Source organism: Ochotona princeps, chromosome 21, assembly GCF_030435755.1.
Source record: "Ochotona princeps isolate mOchPri1 chromosome 21, mOchPri1.hap1, whole genome shotgun sequence".
Taxonomy (NCBI): Eukaryota; Metazoa; Chordata; class Mammalia; order Lagomorpha; family Ochotonidae; genus Ochotona; species Ochotona princeps.
This window is the reverse complement of record NC_080852.1, coordinates 5247605-5263400: the sequence shown is the minus strand read 5'-3', so window position 1 is coordinate 5263400 and position 15796 is coordinate 5247605. Positions and strand designations below refer to the sequence as shown.

Genomic DNA, 15796 nt, shown 5'->3' with positions numbered 1-15796 from the left:
CCTGCCTGGGACCTATGCACGTACCCCACATCCAGTCCACTGGCATGCCATGCCAGCATGCCACCCTAAGACCCAACCCACCCACCAAGGACCCAGGTACATGCGCAAGTCCCCAGGAGCATGCCAGTGTGGTAGCCCTACCTGCCCACCTGAGACCCAAGCACCTACATGGGTCCCCTGGGCCAGTCCTGCTCCTCTGTCCACGGCAGAAGCCCTGGGACCATCCTCTTGATGGAAATGGAACAGCCAGGACTCAGACCAAGGCCTGTGTAGTACGGCAGCATCACAAGCAGTTGCTTTGCCCACTGTGCCAACAAGCAGCCCTCTGCTTATTTACCCATCAGTGGGATATTTGGTGGTCCACGTTTCCTGTCCTGTACATGTTTGTGTAAGCATTTACATGCAAACATACACAGTAGGCTTCAGAAAGATCGTGAACAATGAAATTTAAAAGGTAAATGTTTTTCTAACTTGTTGAAGAACCCGTGTTTATGTTTTTGTTTTTCTTGGTGTGTGTCTAGGTGTGATTGCTTCATCATACAGAAACTGTGTGACCGGAGGAGTGACTGTAGCGTTTTCCAAAGGGACATTCCCTCTGTCGGTACAGGAGGGCTCCGGTCTTGTTAGATCTTACTAATACCTGCGATGATTATAGCTGGCTGTCTTTATAGCCATCTTAGTGGATAGGAAGTGGTGTCTCATGGTTTTCGTTGCATTTTTAAGTGAATAGTGATGTGGAGCATGTTTCCATATTCTTATTCCAAGGGTTTTTGTTTGTTTGTTCTTACTTATTTTTCATTGGAAAGGCAGATGTACAGGGAGAAAGCACCCATATAGGATCCTGGCACAAGCAAGGTATGGACTTAGCCACGAGGCTGTTGCTCCGGGCCTATTCTAAGTGTTTTTAAAAGAGATTTCTTTTAGGGCCCATCACGATGGCTTAGTGGTAAATCTCCCTGAACATGCTGGGATCCCATATGGGCGGCAGTTCATGTCGTGGCAGCCCCACTTTCCATCCAGCGCCTTGCCTGTGTGCTGGGAAAGCACCTGAGTGTGGCCCAAAACCTTGGGACCCTGCACCTGTGTGGGAGACCCGGAGGAGGCTCCAGGCTCCTGGCTTCGGATCGGCTCAGCTCTGGCCGTTGTGGCCTCTTGGGGAGTGAACTAGTGGACAGAAGATCTTCCTCTGTCTCCTCTCTGTATTTCTGACTTTCCAATAAAAATAATTTTTTTAAAAAAAATCTCCTCTTAGTTAAAAGGCAAAGTTAGGTTGAGACAGATTTTTTCATCTGCTACTTCAGATGTTACATGAGCCGTAGTGTCTGTTAAGATAAAGAGCCATCTTTCATTATCTATTAATTCTTTCTGCTCAGTGCAGAATGCCAAGATTGTCCTGGACTTATGCTAAATACTGGACTAGCTTGCAGTTGTCATGGACTCAACTGAGTGATACTTCCATGCAAACCTTATCCCGTCTACTGCTGGTTGAGAAATTCATCCTGATCTGGTCCTTGACAGTGTACTGCCAGCAGCCGAATGTATGTCAGTGGAAAGCCATGGTGTATGCTTGTTTTCTAGGAGCGGATGTTGCCAATGTCTGTAACGAAGCCGCCTTGATTGCTGCAAGACACCTTTCAGATTCCATTAATGAGAAACACTTTGAACAAGCGATTGAACGAGTGATTGGCGGTAAGGCAACTGGTGGGATTCAAGTCGAACGGCTGATCAGGTGACCTTGAGGAGGGAGACCAGGGGCTTCTCTGTCTTGATGAGAGCTGCCCGCCTGCCCTGAGCTGCCCAGGGCTTGCTGTCTGTTCCCTTGCTGTGCTAGCCCCCTCTCCCCATCCCCCACCCCACCTACTGCTCCGAGGTTGAACTCTCTTGTTATCACGGTGCTGCACTGGAACGCAGCTCAGCTCCAGGCACAGCTGCCGGCATCCTCAGAACATGACAGGTGTCCGTAATCGGCTGGGGAGTTCATCCTTTGTCTTTTCAGATAGGCAGGTGGTGGTTATCTGTGGCAAACAGGACTTGCTAACTCACTAAGTTCCCATCCTTGCAGCTCTGTGGGGCTGTGTCACTGGGGCTTTGTGAATCATCTAGTTTCTTTATTATGTAAGTAGTTGATGAATTACATTGTCCACAATGAAACTGATTTTGTCACGGTTAGATGATTCGTATTGGTGCTGCCTGGGCAGGTTCAGTTTTCACAGCAGACACAGATCAAGTAAGGTTGAGGCGCAGAGAGAGGTGCTTGGACTGGGGTCCTGTGCCCTGTAGCTGACCTGTGAGCCCCAGCGTCTCTGGGGTGATTGTCTCCGGTCCGTTCTGCCACTCTGGCGTTGTTTGAGCACTTCAGGCTGTGTGCCGAGTGGTCTGGGAGCCCCGATACCCACTTCACCTCAAGAGTGGAATTTGTCTTTCCCTGCCCACCCTCTGCCGGCATCAGGAGCTGCCCGCAGGGCCCCTCGTGGCCGAGCTTGCTCTAAGTACCTCGGCAGCACCAAAGACTTGGTCTCCTGGGAATGTGTTTTAGATTTACTTCAGTGCTGAATTCTGTTTTGCAGTCGCATTTATTTCCCACAACTGGCCATGTGAGGTTAAAAGCTTGAGAGAATTAGGACCGAAGTGGGCCTGTGGGTGGGGCTCGTGAGGACCTTGTTGCTGTGGTGGGGTGTGACAGACAGCTGAGTCTCTGACGATTTGGTGCTTAGGAAGGATTTAGATGAAGAGGTGTGCATGGGGAGGGTGCAGAGCTTCTGGACCCTGTCTGGGTACACCCCTCGGGGGGACTACCCACAGGTGTCCCAACCACACCCCCGAGGCAGGAGTATCATCGTGTAACTCTTACTGTCAGTGTCACTAAACTGGTTTGGGTTTGTATTGCTATGTTATTAGGCCTAGAGAAAAAAACCCAGGTCCTGCAGCCTGAGGAAAAGAAGACAGTGGCATACCACGAGGCTGGCCACGCAGTCGCTGGCTGGTACCTGGAACACGCCGACCCACTCCTCAAGGTGAAACCATGCGTGTGGGTGGTCGCAGGCTGCTGGCTGCCTGAGCCCATCGGTACTCCCATTGGGATAAATGTTTACGATGTACAACTTCAGGGGAATTTAGCAAACTAATGACAGTGGAGTGAAGTGATTACATAAACCCTGTACACAGATGGGTCATAAATGGGCATAGAGCACTTTTGGAAGGGCAGGCTGGGCAGTGGCCATTTTTGCAGAGTGGCAGTGGCCGTGGGTAGAGTTTCCTATGACCTTCACACTCCTGTGTGAAAGTGTGGACTGAACAATCTTGAAGTGGGAGGAAGGGATTTAAATACTGGAAACTTTACAGGAAAATCCAGGCCAAGAGGGGGCCAAGGCCAAATCACTAATGCCCAAATTCTTGGCTGTGCAGAGGGGTTCCCCAAGAGACCCTAGACTAAAGGATAGGGGTGCACCAAGTGGATTCTTTTTAAAATTTATTTGTTTATGTATTTGAAAGTTAGGGAGGGAAAGACAGAAATCTTCCATCCTCTGGCTCACTCCCCTAATGGCCAGGCTGAGTCCAGGGGCATCCTCCAGCTCTCCCACGTGGGCAGCGAGGGCCCTGCACTTGGGCTGTCTCCCACTGCCTTTCTCAGGCCTTTCGCAAGGAGCAGGATTGGAAGTGGAACAGCCAGGACAACAACCAACATCCCACTTCAGGCAGCGGCCACACACCCCGTGTCACACCATCAGCTCCCCCACCAAGTGGGAGTTTTGCGTCTTTTGCTTTTTTCAGTTGAAAATCAATGCAAGTTGGTGTAGCGTAATGGAGTGTCAGGGGACAGCCTGAAATGGACCCCAGAGAAAACAGCATCAGAGTGGCCATAAATACCCTGAAGGATCTGCAAAAACGCCCGTAGAACTAATAGGTGAAATTATTGATAAGGTTGCAGAACTCAAGATAGCTGGCTGTCCTTTTTTCCCTCCTTCACTACTTACTTACTAAAGCGTGGGCTACATCCTTGAAAGCGGCAGCTTAGCCCACCGCACCTCAATACTGGTCCCAGGATCAGTTGTATTTCTATGTGTTAGCAAGGAACAACTGGAAAATGAAATTTTAGCAGTTCAGTTTTATGATCAATAGCATCCAAAAACATGATATACAGAAGGATGAATTTTTAAAAAAAGTGTTTATAGAACCTATGCATTGAATTCAAGATTAAATTGTCTTGTGTTTTCATGGAATGTTGTGTCTTCCACCCCAAATTCATCTGTAGCTTTCAGTGCAGTCTCCTAGAATTATAGCAGACCCCCTTTGTGGAAATTCATACGTTGAATTTAAAATTAAAGCGTTCACTGCCTGCTTCAGTCCTAGTGTAGAACGCAGTGGCTGGTGGGTCAGTGGGATGGGGTTATGGCAGGGGACCACGCACAGTTGCCTACCTGATTCTCAACACAGCTAACAAGGTAATTCAAAAGGAAGGGCTGTTTCTGGCGACAGATATTTCCGGCAACTTAGCATTCGCTTGAAACAAAAGTGAATGATGCAGACCTTACATCTTAAACAAAAGAAGTGATTTGACGTGATTCGTAAAAGCTAATACCTTAAAACCTCTGAAAAAAAGCAAAAGACAATGTTTGTGACCTTAAGTGTGCGAAAACTTCAGTCCTCGACTGCTTTCCCAGGCCACAGGCAGGGAGCAAGATGGGAAGCAGGGCTGCTGGGATTAGAACCGGCACCCATATGGGATCCCAGAATGTGCACGGGGAGGACTTTAGCCACAATGCTACAGCCCTGGGCCCAAGACAGATATTATCTGGAGCTCTGAAGTTATCCTAGAATCCTGGGGGCTGGGGTGGTGGGCCGGCCTGCAGACCCTTTGAGGGAACCTTAAGCAAGGTGTGTTTTCCGCTTGCCAGGTGTCCATCATCCCCCGTGGCAAAGGGTTGGGGTATGCTCAGTATTTACCCAAAGAGCAGTACCTGTATACCAAAGAGCAGCTGCTGGATAGGATGTGCATGACCCTGGGCGGACGTGTGTCCGAGGAAATCTTCTTTGGGAGAATTACCACGGGTGCGCAGGACGACCTGAGGAAGGTGACGCAGAGCGCCTACGCCCAGGTGAGTACCGACAGGCACCCCGGGTTGAGGCGCTGTGCCGGGTGGCACCGGCTCGGGCTTGGCCAGTAAGGGCCAGTCCTGAAATCTGTGTTTGAAGAGTGGAAGATGTGGGGAGAATCCCAGTACCTATGAAACTGTGTCACATACTACAATGTAATTAATGAATTTTTTTTAAAAAAAGAGTGGAAGATGTTTGAACAGAAACTTTCTCAGTGCATTGTTTAGGGTTAGGGCCTAATTTCTTGAGCAAATAAAATGTGTGTGTAGAGGCTGAAGTTTGTCACAAATAATACCTTTCCTTTTTCCTAAGTCCCCTCCACCTCTTTGTCCTACTGCAATGTCATCATCCTGTTTTGAATTTACCACAAGAGCATACAAACCCAAACAACAGAGTCTTTGAACTTGATATACGTGTCTGTCTTTGTCAGCTTCTGTTATTCATCTGCCAGCTGCTCTTCGTTTGTCTTCTGTGACTGGCATTTTCTCAATCCTTTTTTTCCCCTCTAAGTTTTATTTGTGTGTCTGAGAGAGCAGGAGGGTGCTCCTATCCGTGGCACGTCTCTCAGATGGCCCGAATAGCCAGGACTGGGGACCAGACACTCGGTCCCAGTGTCGCCTGGATCAACATGGGCAGGAAGCTGGAGTCGGAAGTCAGAGCCAGGACGTGGTCTGGGCTCCCTGAGGTGGGAGGCGGGTGTGTTAATTGAGTGCCGCCCCTTGAAGCTGTTTCAATGCTTCATTCAAAGTGCTCTTTTTAATTTGACTTGGGTTTTTTACTGTATAGTTCTTCCAGGGCATTGTTTATTTCTCTTTAATTCTCATTATAAAAATTTTTCTTTTATATGATATTTTAGCACCTCACATGCGTTTAAGCTTTTATTTTATTTGAAAGGCAGAGTGACTAATCTTCCATCTACTGATTCTCTCCCAAAATAGCTGCAAAGACTGGAGGTGGACGGGTCAGGAGCCAGGAGCCCCTTCTGGGTCTCCCACATGGGTGCAGGGGCCCAAGGACTTGGGCTTTCCTGCTGCTTTTCCAGGCCATTAGCAGGGAGCTGGATCAAAAGTGGAGCAGCCGGGACACACGCCACTGCCCATACGAGATGCCAGTGCTACAGGTGGAATCTTAGCCTACTGTGCCACAGCACCGGCACCTCTGGGTATCTTTTTACAGTGCTCTTCTCTGTGGAGATGTGATTCTTTTTTTTTTTTCCTTCGTATAACTTCTAATGGATTTCTCACTGCCCATTTTTACATGAAATTTGCCTCTGACACCTTAAAAAGAAGGAGATGAGGGCATCTTTTCTAGTTTCCCGGCTTCAGTTGTGCTGTTTCTGAAGTGGTAGGAATGGCCTTTCCTGCTCTGTGAGCTCCCCCTGCTCCGTTCTCACTGTCCCTGCTTTGACTTGGCCTTTTTTCTTTCCCCATTGGCTTGGATTTTGCTGACAGAAGCTCTCTCCTGGTGTGCTGCTGGTCGCTTCCGGGACTCTTCACATTGTCCCCGGCCCACAGACGTAGTCACAGGACACACACAGATGCCCCTTGCTGTGCCTGTCCTTCGGGTGGCGTGCTCTTCTGGGGAGGTACTATGGGTGATGTAAGTTAGCTCCCACAGGCCCTGCCCCTGCTGGGAGTCCCTGCCTGCCTGTCCCCGTTTGGTGGCAGGCCTTGCTGGGTCTGTGGTCTCTGCTGCAGGTTGGGAGTTGTGCAGCACTACTGCAGCGTGCGGCCTCACAGGACGCCCTGTGCTCGGAGCTCAGCCACCTTCTCCGTGCAGACTTTGTCAGGGCGAGAGTAACCGTGTGAACCTTCTTTTCCAGATCGTGCAGTTTGGCATGAATGAGAAGGTGGGACAGATCTCCTTCGACCTCCCGCGCCAGGGCGACATGGTGTTGGAGAAGCCGTACAGCGAAGCCACTGCCAGACTGATAGATGATGAAGTGCGGATACTTATTAATGAGGCCTACAAGAGAACAGTAGCGCTTCTCACGGAAAAGAAAGCTGATGTGGAGAAGGTAGGTGCTGCCGTATGGGTAACTTCCGTGAGGTTTAAAGAGATGACAGGGATAGATCGTGTGTTTTGTTTGCTGTCCTGACTCCAGAGCCTCGTGGGGAGCTGGAGCCGTGCTGCCCCGGCTCTTGGTCTGTGTAAATCCTAGTGAGCTAATAACAGAGTCTCTCAGCCGGGCAGGAGGCAATTGCCAGTGCTCCTAACAAGCAGCACTGTTGCCTGCTTGGAACTGTCACTGTTTATCCCTCTGGAATAGGTAGGAGGGCAGGATTCAGCTGATAGATAAGGAGACTACAGGCAGGTTCCCTGCGGAGAGGGCAGGGCTTATGTGGGCTGAGAAAATGGCAAATTCTCAGACAAGTTGTAGGATGAGCAAGGGTTCTGAGAGCCTGGCTGCAGGCTTATCTGCCTGCCTGGTTCTAGGCGAGGCCAGAAGGGACTGGAGAGAAAGCAGCAGTGTTCCTGAAACACTTGGAAGTGTGAAGTAGGGGCCCCAAGAAACGGAAGATCCACATGGGCTTCCTGTAAGGATCCAAGAAGGCTTCTGTGAGTCAGGACTCAGTTGCGCCTTGCAGCACAGGTTGCCAGGTGACAATGAAGAAAGAGGCAGAAGAGCCAGGTGGGTGGAAATGTGGAGGAAGGCAGACCCTCAGAATACCTGATAGAAAATTGACAAACAGCTTTACAAATGGAAGCCCACTTGTTTTATAATAGTCCTTAAAGGAGTCCTTGAAATTAAAGTTTATCAGCTTTTAGAGATTTATTTAATTCATTTAATGGCAGAATTATAGGGAGAGAGAGCTCTTCCTTCCAGGTCTGCTTTCCACGTGGGTCCTGGGGCCCGAGTACGTGGGACATCATCCACTGTTTTCTCAGGCACATTAGCAGGAATTCGAGTGGAGCAACTGCGACTTAAACCAGCATCCGTACGGAATGGCAGCATCACAGACCACAGCTTAACCCACTTCACCACAATAGCTGCCCCTAAAGTTTACCATTTAAAAAGTGTGACTGGGCCCAGCGCTAAATCCTCGCCTTGCATCTGCTGGGATCCCATATGGGTGTCGGTTTGTGTCCGGAAGAAAATGTGGCCATACAGTGCTAGTTGGGATAGAAAGATGAGTTCAGGGGCCGTGGCAGACCTGTGTGCCACTGCCCTGACAGCAGAAGTAAAAGGCAGAGCAGATCTGAGAAGCCGGGACTTACTGACCAATAGAGAATGGACGAGAAGAGAATGAGTGACGGCAGGGCATCTGGCTGCAGCCCGGGCGGGGGCCAGGCAGGAGCAGAGCTCTGCGAGGAGGTCCATGCGCTGGAATGTGCTAAATAAAGCCCAGTGCACCAGAGAGCGTGAGGTGGAACCCAAGGCAGCAGGCTCTCCCAAGGCGCTAGGCTGAGGGCACAGTAGGTAGGAAAATGCTGAAACAGGCCCAATATAACCCAACTACTCCACCTTTCCATGTTCACAATGCACGTGCTAACAATATGTAGCAAAGAAATGTTGAAGAGAGTTAGTCAAAGAAATGTTGAGGAGAGTTGGTTTAATGCGACATGTGGAGTCCATCAAAGGGAGGGGCTGCTTCTCCAGCTGGAGCCCTCTCTGCTCCCCTCAGTCTTCTGTGGGCAGGAAGGGTAACCAGCTGGCATTTACCAATGGCTCTGCCTAAGATGGACTCACTGGGCAAGACAGTCTGGGGCTAGCACTGTCGTGCAGCGAGTAAAGCCTCTACCTGCGGTGCCATTTGGGTGCTGGTTCCAGCCCCAGCTGCTCTACTCCTAGTCCAGCTCCCTGGGAAAAGCAGCAGATGGTGGCCCAGACACTTGGGTCCCTCCACCAGGTGAGAGACCTGGAAGGCCGTCCTGGCTTTCCGGCGTTGGCCCTGCCCTGGCCGTTGCACCATCTGGAGAGCGAATCAGCCGGTGGAGGAACTCTCTCTCTGTCTCCCTCTCACTGCCTTTTGAATAAATCAATCTTTTTTTAAAAAGGCAGTCTGACAGCTTCATAAAGTAGCCAACATTACTATCCCAGTGGTACATGGAGAAGCTGCTGTGCAGTGAGGTGATGGAGCTGTAAGTTAGGGTAAGGCGGTCAGAATCCTGACGCAGTGTGCCGACTGCAGCGCCCACCCCGTTTCCATGCAGCTACCGCCTGGGCGTGGCCTGTGTTGATTGACGTGTTCTGTGAACGCAAATACACACTGGTGTTTGAAGACTCAGATGAACAGGTGATTGTGAAATGCCGGTTGTTTATAACATCACATTGAAATGATAAGGCTTTTTCCATATTAGGCTAAGTAGAACGTATTACTGAAATTGAAGACTGTAGCGAGAATGTGAGCACTCACATTCATGAATGAATGAAGACCATCTGAAAAGGAATCCTCAAGCTTCTCCTTGTGGATATATAAGTAGCATTTAGAAATCAGGGCATTTTAGTACTCAGAGTTCTTCTTTTTTAGAGTTATTTATTTTTATTGGGAAGGCAGATTTTACAGAGAGGAGGAGAGACAGGGAGAAAGATCTTCTATCTGATACTTAACTCCCCAAGTAGCCACAATGGCTAGAGCTGAACTGATCTGAAGCCAGGAGCCAGGAGCTCTTCCGACACTCCCACGTGCGTGCAGGGTCCCAAGGCTTTGGGCCATCTTGACTGCTTTCCCAGGCCACAAGCAGGGAGCTGAAAGGGAAGGGGGGGCCTCCAGGATTAGAACCAGCTCCTATATGGGATCCCAGCACTTATAAGGTGAGGACTTTAGCTGCTAGGCTACCACACCGGGCCCAGTACACAATTTTTAAAGAATTCAGAAAAATAACTCTGTCCAGTATAAATACGTATGAATATAATGATGTGGCATTTGAAATTTTCATAAAAATCAGGGATTTGACAAAAACTGGCTTTACATTGTTGATTGTTGATAGTGGTTATGTGGGACTTATCTGTTCTTCCTACCTTTATAATTAATTGAAATATTCTGTAATAGTTTTAAAAATAATTTTATTTAAGGTCCCGGCACAGTAGCCTAGTGGCTGCATGAACTGGGGTCCCATAAGGGCGCCAGTTCTTATTCCGGCAGCCCCACTTCTCATCCAGCTCCCTGCTTATGGTCTGGGGAGGCAACAGAGGACGGCCCAAAGCCTTGGGACCCTGTACCCATGTGGGAGACCCAGAAGAAGCTCCTGGCTCCTGGCTTTGGATCAGCTCAGCTCCGGACATTGTGATTACTTAGGGAGTGAATGAGCAGATGGAAGATCTTTATCTGTGTCTCTGCTTCTCTGTAACTCTGACTTTCAATAAAATAAATGGTTTTTAAAAATAGATTTATTTATTTATTTATTTAAAAGGCAGAATTACAAAGAGGAAGGACAGTTTACTCCTCAGATAGTACAATAGCCACAGCTGGGCCACGTCACAGCCAGGAGCCTGGAGTTCCAGCCAGGTCTTCCATGTGGGTGAGCCATCCACTGTTGCCTCTGAGTGCATCAGTAAGAAACTGGATCGGAAGTGGAGTAGCCAGTGGTGGCAGGTGACTGCTTAACGTGTTAGGCAACACACCAGACCTTGTTTTGTTTGGAGGGAAGTAGGGAACTGAAGAAAATTATTCCATCACTTTCTGTTTTACAACATAGCATTTATCATTAACTACAGATAGGTTAGATTTCTAGATAGGGAGTTACTTCAATAACTAAGTGTATTTTGTGAGGTACATTTAATAGTTGAAGCAGTTCACTTCCTGGTAGTGAGGTGATCTCAGACTCTGTTTTCACAGTAGCCTTCCAGGCTTCACTTGGGTACCTCCCTCCCACCACTCTGTTTCCACCCTTGCCCCCAGCCTGCTTCCTCCATAAAAACCTCTTTATCATTGTCTCACACATTCCCTGAGAATGTGCATAGAAACACTGTGCAAGAGGAGCTGGACCACGATGATTTAATGGTTTATTTGAGCAAGGAATGCAGCATGAAGCCCAGCAGGCTGCCCCAGCAGGGATGCAGCAGCCGCCCTCATTGGCTCCTGCTGGGCGTTGACCTTTTGTGGGCGGGACCCAGTGGGAAGGCCAGGGCACTGGGGGGCAAGGTTGGAGGCCCTGTGTGCGTGTGTGTGTGTGTGTGTGTGTGTGTGTGTGACTCCAGGGGAGGGCAGGAGCGCCTCTCAGTTCCCTCTGGCTTTGTGAGGATTACAGGTAACATTAGCCCTAGGCCGTGGCACTGGGGTGTGTGTGTCTGTGTGTGTGTGTGACTCCAGGGGAGGGCAGAAGCGGGCTTTGTGAGGGTTGCAGGTAAGATTAGCCCTAGGCTGTGGCCTCCTGGTTTTGCTTGGACATCATAGAAAACGAGGAAATTATTCCCACTTTTTAAAAAACAAACAGCATACTGTACATATTGTGTGTCTTCTCCTGCGGTGTGTGTGTCTGAGGTTTAGGTAGAAGACAGCGTCCTTATTCGTCCTCCTGGCATGCAGTTGCTGTCGAGCCGGGTGTTGTGTGCCCACTTGCTGCTGATGGGGACATTTTGTTATTACAGTATTCCCTCCACCCCAGCTATTACAGTAGTTTTTCCATTGTTCTGTAAAATAATGTGATCTTATATGTGAGACTTATTTTTCATGCTTTTCCCGTTTGTTGGAGTGGAATGAACCAAAAGCATAAACTTGAATAAACTGCAGAGGAACTGTAGTTAATGGACACGGTTCCCTTTCCAGGTCGCTCTGCTGCTGTTAGAAAAAGAAGTATTAGATAAGAACGATATGGTTGAGCTCTTGGGCCCCAGACCATTTGCAGAGAAATCTACTTACGAGGAGTTTGTCGAAGGCACTGGCAGCTTGGACGAAGACACCTCCCTCCCAGAGGGCCTGAAGGACTGGAACAGAGAGCGCGAGAAGGAGAAGGAGGAGCCCCCGGCCGGGGAGAAGGTCGCCAACTGAGTGCAGGGCTGGACGCCCTTGAGTCTGTCTTCAGCGCTGCCAGTGCGCCCGATGCTGCTCTGGTGCAGGAGCGCAGGGACCTGCTAAGCTGGTGGTACCAGCCGCTGAGCCCCTGCTGCAGGTGGCAGGCAGGGGGTGCCAGCTCTGTGGAGGCCCCAGAGGAGTTGCGGCTCCTGTAGCCCAGGAGCACAGAGGAGGCTGGCACGGGGAGCCAGCCCGCCACCCTCGGCAGTCCCCATGGCACCGTACGTGAGACGCAGCACGGCGCGGCTAGCTGGCTCGCTGTGAGTCCACCCGTGGGGGGGAAGCAGTTCGCTCACCACCCACTCTTCATTCCTGTTCTCTGGTTTCCTCTGCAGATAGATGGACTGTGAAATTAAATCAGAGTCCTGATAACATTTTGATTTGACTTGTATTTTAAAGATTGAATCACTTGTTGCTGTTTTAACGGAATGGTTTTCTACAGAAAGCTGTAAAATATTTAAAAATCTGATTGTGTTGTAAATACAGCTTCTTTACAGCAAAAATAAAACGTGACACTGCGTGTGTGTGTGTGTGTGTGTGTGTGCATGAACAGAGTTGCAGTGTGTTGGTGTTCCGGGTGAAAAATGAACCTTTGTTTCTTGAGCGTTCCCGTCAGCTGCCACTGGCGCCTTCCGTACCACCTGTATCGCCTGCCTGCTGGGCTCGTGACAGCTGCTTCACTAAGGTCTTCCCTGGACGTGTCGTGCCCTGCTATTGCTCACACCAGTAGGCCTGGAAGTCGACCTGTGACACAAGTGGGCCTGGCTGACCGTCCCTGACATTTCAAAGAAGCGACTTCGGGTCCCACCGTGACCTTGCAGGAGCAGTCTCAGTGGCCACTCTCCTTGAGGAGAGAGGAATTAGTCAGTTTGCAGGAAAGCCAGCACTGGCCCTGCTGCAACCTGGAGCAGAGTTCTTACTGAGACGGCACAGGGAAGGGATTACTGACTTCAGATGCCGGTATCTGGACTTGGAGGCACCATATAATGGACATGTCCTACTATATAAATAGATGAATGGATGGATAGATTGATTGATTGATTTTACGGTTGACTTATTTGAAAGGCAGATGGGGTCAATCAGCACTGTGACACAGTGGGTTAAAATACTGCATGTAATGCTAGCATCCCATATTGGTGCTGGTTCAAGTCCCAGCTGCTCCACTTCCCATCTGGCTCCCTGCTAACAGCCTAAGAAAACAGCAATTACCCAAGTAATTGTAACCACATGGGAGACCCAAAAGAAACTCGTAGCTGGGTCCCAGCGGCGTGGCCTAGCGGCAAAAGTCCTCGCCTTGAACGCCCCGTGATCCCATATGGACACCGGTTCTAATCCCGGCAGCCCCACTTCCCATCCAGCTCCCAGCTTGTGGCCTGGGAAAGCAGAGGAGGACAGCCCAAAGCTTTGGGAGCCTGCACCCACAAGGGAGACCTGGAAGAGGTTCCTGGTTCCTGGCTTCTGATCAGCACAGCACCGGCCGTTGCGCTCACTTGGGGAGTGAATCATCAGACGGAAGATCTTTTCTGTCTCTCCTCCTCAACTCCTAGCTTCTGCCTGGCCATTGCCACCATTCAGGGAATAAACCAGGAGATAGAAAATGTAATTCTGCCTTTCAAATTTTTTAAGACTCATTTATTTTTGTCTGAAAGGAGGGAGAGACACAGAGATCTTCCATCTGTTGGTTTCACTCCCCAAATAGCCACAGTGGCCAGAACTAGACTGGTCCAAAGCCAAGAGCTTCCTCCAGGTCTCCTACATGGGTGCAGGAACCCAAGAACTTGGACCATCCTTGACTGTCTTCCCAGGCCAGAAGCAGGGAGCAGGGTTGGGAGTGGAGCAGCCGAGACTTAAACTGGTCCTAGTTTTTTCTTTTTTTAACAGCAGAGTGATAGAATGAGGAAGGAAGGTCAGACAGACGGATCTCCCATCCGCTGCTTTACCACCCAGGTGGCTGCAGCAGCTGGGGCTGTGCCCAAGGCCAGCAACTTGTCTCTCATCTAGGCAAGCACTTGGCTCATCATCATGCTGCCCTCCCAGGAGCACCAGCAAGGAGCTGAGTTGGAAGTAAAACACCTGGGACTCGAACCCACAGCCATATAGGGTCGTGGCATTGGAACTACTGGCTCAACCTACTGTGCCATGACACTGACCTAATATGTACATTTCCATCTGGGTGTGGGTAATGCTGAATTTGTGTAAACTTTACCGATGCGCCAACAGAGTTGCTTGTTCCACTCTCCCTCCCCCCCCCCCATTTTTAAGGCAAGGGACTTCGGGGTGGGACACACCCCAGCTGGGGAAGGTACAGACTGCCCAGGGAAGGAATCTGGGGGTGTATTGGAATAGGAGCAAATGAGGGCGTGTTTGATAGGAGAGGAATGATTTCTGGGGTCTTCCACAAACCAGGCCACTGAGAAGGAATGGTTTAGAAGGAGGAACCCAGAGGGGCATGTCTGTGTCAGGCCAAGGCACCTGCCCACATAGGCTAAATTGTATCACCTGCCACCCAGTGGCACTCACAAAAACTGGAGCTAGAGAGGGCATGCTTGGCTACGCTAGGCCACAGCACCTGTCCGTCAGAGCAGGGGATGTGCCATGTCGGGCCAGGCCCCAGCACCCACAAGAATGAGAATTGGATTTGGGCAGAGATTCTATAGGGGAATTGTGGACTTTCCTCTGTGGGCCTGCAGGACCTGCTGGTTTATGCAGTGAGCTGGGGGTGGTGATGGGCCAAGCTAGGTTGGACCACAGAACTTATCTGACAGGAATGCACCTGACATGGGGGCTAGGACTGAGAAAAGGCCACGTTGGGTATTAGCACCCACTGGCACACATGAGAGCCAGGGCAGCACATGAGCCACGCCTGGCTGGGCTAGGCTCCAACACACCAGAGAGCTGAGACCACAGGTGCTCCATACCAGGCTTGGCAGAACTCTGGGGACTCTGCTGCTGACCTGTAGCTCCCACTGATAGGTGCGAGAGCCAGGGCTGAGAGCAGACCAAGCAAGGCAAGGCTGCAGCACCCATTGGCATGGGTGTTATCTAGATCTGGGAACAGACGAATCTGGGCTGGGTTCCAGCACCCACTGGGGCTCGCAAAAGCAAAATGAGTGTGGGACAGGCCAGGATAGGCATGGGCCACACAGGAGCTAGGTCTGGGGGTGGGCTAGCCTGGGCTAGACTGAGTACCCATTGGTGAGAGCCAGAATAGGTGCAGGCCAGTTGGGCTAGACCACGGGACTCTCCAGTGAGTGCCAAGACTGGGCATCAGCCATGTCAGTCTGGGCAGCAGTACGTGATGGCACATGCGGGATCCAGGGCTGGGAGCGGGTCTGGTAGGGGAACTTTGGCGACTGCCTTGTTGGATGCTGATTCTACTGAAAAACAAAATGAGAGTTGGGATTGGCGTTGAGCCAGGCTGGGCTAGGCTGCTGTACCCACTGGCGTGCAAGAGAGCCTGAACAGGTATAGGCCAGCCAAGCTAGACCACAATACCAGCTAGCAAGTGCTGGGACTGAGTGTGAGTCATGTTGGCCTGGACCACAGTATTCCCCTGGCAGGCACAAGATCTGGGGCTGGGAATATGCCTGGCAGGGGAAAGGTGTGCACTCCCTTGCTAGGCTGTACCTATTGCTGGTGAGCATGAGAACCAAAGCTGGGATTGGGCCAGGCTGGCACCTGTCAGCATGTGAGGGCTGGGTCTGGGGATGGACAGGGCTGAGCTAAGCCACAGCACCCATGGGTGT

General features: G+C 50.4%; 1 protein-coding gene across 1 annotated transcript in view; it reads left to right on the top strand.

Moving 5' to 3' along the window:
- AFG3L2 (AFG3 like matrix AAA peptidase subunit 2) overlaps positions 1-12570 on the top strand; it is a 46391-nt gene extending 33821 nt beyond the window's left edge. Inside the window, exons 13-17 of the mRNA XM_058679054.1 lie at positions 1579-1689; positions 2899-3014; positions 4896-5096; positions 6917-7111; positions 11805-12570. Of these exons, the coding sequence (XP_058535037.1) occupies positions 1579-1689; positions 2899-3014; positions 4896-5096; positions 6917-7111; positions 11805-12026 (845 nt within the window). The 3' untranslated portion in view covers positions 12027-12570. The remainder of the gene's footprint in view (positions 1-1578; positions 1690-2898; positions 3015-4895; positions 5097-6916; positions 7112-11804) is intronic.
- Positions 12571-15796: the final 3226 nt, after the last annotated feature.